The sequence below is a fragment of the Condylura cristata genome, unplaced genomic scaffold (genome assembly GCF_000260355.1).
Source record: "Condylura cristata isolate star-nosed mole 26May11 unplaced genomic scaffold, ConCri1.0 scaffold00022, whole genome shotgun sequence".
Classification (NCBI taxonomy): Eukaryota; Metazoa; Chordata; class Mammalia; order Eulipotyphla; family Talpidae; genus Condylura; species Condylura cristata.
Window position 1 is genome coordinate 35,577,075 of NW_004567123.1, and position 3,117 is coordinate 35,580,191.

General features: G+C 68.7%; 1 protein-coding gene across 2 annotated transcripts in view; it reads left to right on the top strand.

The window, feature by feature from the left end:
- Positions 1-318: 318 nt before the first annotated feature.
- PCK1 (phosphoenolpyruvate carboxykinase 1 (soluble)) overlaps positions 319-3,117 on the top strand; it is a 4,364-nt gene continuing 1,565 nt past the window's right edge. Inside the window, exons 1-8 of one of the 2 annotated variants that reach the window (XM_012728197.1) lie at positions 319-605; positions 767-948; positions 1,189-1,392; positions 1,479-1,666; positions 1,926-2,088; positions 2,453-2,677; positions 2,754-2,885; positions 3,102-3,114. In XM_012728197.1, coding sequence (XP_012583651.1) covers positions 382-605; positions 767-948; positions 1,189-1,392; positions 1,479-1,666; positions 1,926-2,088; positions 2,453-2,677; positions 2,754-2,885; positions 3,102-3,114 — 1,331 coding nt within the window. In that variant the 5' untranslated portion in view covers positions 319-381. Of the gene's footprint in view, positions 606-766; positions 949-1,188; positions 1,393-1,478; positions 1,667-1,925; positions 2,089-2,452; positions 2,678-2,753; positions 2,979-3,101; positions 3,115-3,117 lie in introns of both variants that reach the window. The other variant, XM_004686911.2, reaches the window with a different exon arrangement.

The window sequence follows — 3,117 nt, forward strand, 5'->3', positions numbered from 1 at the left end:
AACAGCTATCTGTTCAATGATTATCTCTCTGCAGTTTATTGTGGCGAGTCGGTCCAGAGCGAAACTGACCGTGGCCGTGGTCCAGAGGCCTGCCCTGACGTCAGAGGCGAGCCTCCCGGCCGCCGGGGGGGCGGGCCTTTCTCCTCGGCGGGCTTAAAGCCGGAGCTTCCGTGGCCCAGTGGGGAGAGCCCGAGGTAGAGATCAGCCCAGGAGAGGTACGTAGAGCTTTCAGACGTCCGTTTCTGGACCCCGCAGAGTCGGCGGGCCCCCGCCCGAGAGCCAGCCTGCCTCGGGGGGGCCCGTGCCGGGCGGCGCTCATGGGTCCCGTGCTGTGTTTCAGGGAAGCTCAGCACCTGCGCCCCTTCGCACGATCCCGCCGACATGGCTCCTCAGGTCCCCAACAACGCCGACGTCTCGGCCAAGGTCGTGCAGGGCAAGCTGGACCGCCTGCCGCAGGCGGTGAGGGAGTTCGTCGAGCGCAGCGCCAGGGTCTGCCAGCCCGACCGCATCCACATCTGTGACGGCTCCGAGCGGGAGAACCAGCAGCTGCTGGGGCAGATGGAGGAGCAGGGCGCCGTGAGGAGGCTGAGGAAATACGACAACTGGTAAGCGAGCGCCGCCCGGGGCCGCCGAGAGCCGGCTGGGAGGCCGGGGCAGCAGCGCCAGCGTCCTCGGAGACCCGGGAGCGTGGCCGGGGCGGCCTGGGCCCCTCTGCAGACCCGGGCACGGCCCTCCGCCCCCAAGCTGTGTGCTCTGATTTTGACAGCTGGTTGGCGCTCACCGACCCCAGGGACGTGGCCAGAGTTGAAAGCAAGACAGTCATCGTGACCAAAGAGCAGAGGGACACGGTCCCCATCCCCAGGGCCGGCCCCAGCCAGCTGGGCTGCTGGATGTCGGAGGCCGACTTCGAGAAAGCCTTCGACGCCCGGTTTCCGGGCTGCATGAAAGGTGAGACCCGCTCTGGTGGGACGTCGCGGGCCCCGACGGCCTGTCGAGCCGCGGCGACACCGGCGAGCAGGAGAGAGAGGCGCGCACCTTGGCTCCACTGCTGCGGACTGTGTCGGGCGGCGTGTCAGCAGAGTCCCAGCCGGACGCGGCCTGGGGTCACCTCCCTGGGCGCGCCCCACGCGGGCCGGGGCGGGCGGGCGTGACGGGGCCGGCCTCTCACCAGCCCTGCGTCACCCACAGGCCGCACCATGTACGTCATCCCGTTCAGCATGGGGCCGCTGGGCTCCCCGCTGTCCAAGATCGGCGTCGAGCTGACCGACTCGCCCTACGTGGTGGCCAGCATGCGCATCATGACCCGGATGGGCACGCCCGCCCTGGAAGCCCTGGGCAGCGGGGACTTCGTCAAGTGTCTCCACTCCGTGGGCTGCCCGCTGCCTTTGAAAAGTAAGCGTGACCCTCCCGAAGCCAGCGCGGCCACGCGGCCTCCGGTGGACACGAGGCCTCACGTGGACATGTCCCCTCCTGTCCAGAGCCTTTGGTTAACAACTGGGCCTGCAATCCGGAGCTGACCCTCATCGCCCACCTGCCCGACCGCAGAGAAGTCATCTCCTTCGGCAGCGGCTACGGCGGGAACTCGCTCCTGGGGAAGAAGTGCTTCGCGTTGCGCATGGCCGGCCGGCTGGCCCAGGAGGAGGGGTGGCTGGCCGAGCACATGCTGGTGAGAGCCGGGGCGCTCCGGCCCCCATGCCCCCAGGGCACGGGGAGGCCTGTGGGCAGCCGCACGCGGGGGTCGCCCCTCAGGGGCTCGACGGGCCCTCGGGCCTGGCCACTGCCTTTGTCAAAATCGTCCCGTCCGTACTTGGAGAGAGACGGCTTGGTCACTGCGGCCGGGGGGCTTCTCGGCACACCCCGGACTCAAGTCCGGGGCCCAGGGGCTGAAGGGAGCAGGAGGCCTGAGGGCGAGCTTGTCTCCGCAGATCCTGGGGATCACCAACCCTCAGGGCCGCAAGAAGTACCTGGCGGCCGCGTTCCCCAGCGCCTGCGGGAAGACCAACCTGGCCATGATGAACCCCACGCTGCCCGGCTGGAAGGTGGAGTGCGTGGGCGACGACATCGCCTGGATGAAGTTCGACCAGCAAGGTGAGGCTCGGGCCGCTGCGGACGGGCGACGGGGCAGAGTGGACGTCCGCGCCGCCACTGCCGAGCCCCTGGGGCCAGGTCTGCATTTCGCAATCAGTTATTTCAGAGCTCGCAGGGCCGTGGAAACTTTGTTCTGTAAGTCTGATTTATCGGGCGTCTGCGTCGCCACGAAGCCAAAGGTCGCTGGTGTTTGCCTCATAAATCTGTTGAAATAATATTGACGGGAAGCGGGTGAGGGCGGCTCGTACAGTCGGGAGCCGCGTACTCGCATGAAGAAAGAAGCAGCTCCGGGCGGGGTGAGGCGCGGGGCGTGGCGCGCCGTGGCCCGCCCCCCCCCCCACGCGTCCGCTGTGCACCTTTGCAGGTAACTTACGGGCCATCAACCCAGAAAACGGGTTCTTCGGCGTCGCCCCCGGCACCTCTGTGAAGACAAACCCCAACGCCATCAGAACCATCCAGAAGAACACCATCTTCACCAACGTCGCCGAGACCAGCGACGGGGGCGTCTACTGGGAAGGCATCGACCAGCCGCTGGCCTCCGGCGTCACGGTCACCTCCTGGAAGAACAAGGAGTGGTGCGCCGAGGACGGTGAGGCCCCGGGCCCGCCCCGCCCGCACGGCCCCCGCGAGGGCCGGACGCTCAGGGGCCACCGCTCTCGTTGCAGGGGAACCGTGCGCCCACCCCAACTCGAGGTTCTGCACGCCTGCCCGCCAGTGCCCCATCATCGACCCCGCCTGGGAGTCCCCGGAGGGTGTGCCCATCGAGGGCATCATCTTTGGGGGCCGCCGGCCTGCTGGTGAGGCGCCCCTCGGCCCGCGGGGGGAGGACGTGCCGCCCGTCCAGGGGGCCTTCCCTTCCAAGACCCCGATGGCCAGCAGCGCCGGCGGGGGCAGCACCTAGAACCCGCCAGAGCCCGCTCTAGCGTGACCGCAGCTCTGCGGTGTGGCCGGGGCGTAACTGGGCTCAGCGCCGTCTGCACCGTAGCTTTGGGGTGCAGCGAGAGCTCAGCGAGGAGCCCCTCTCCTGCC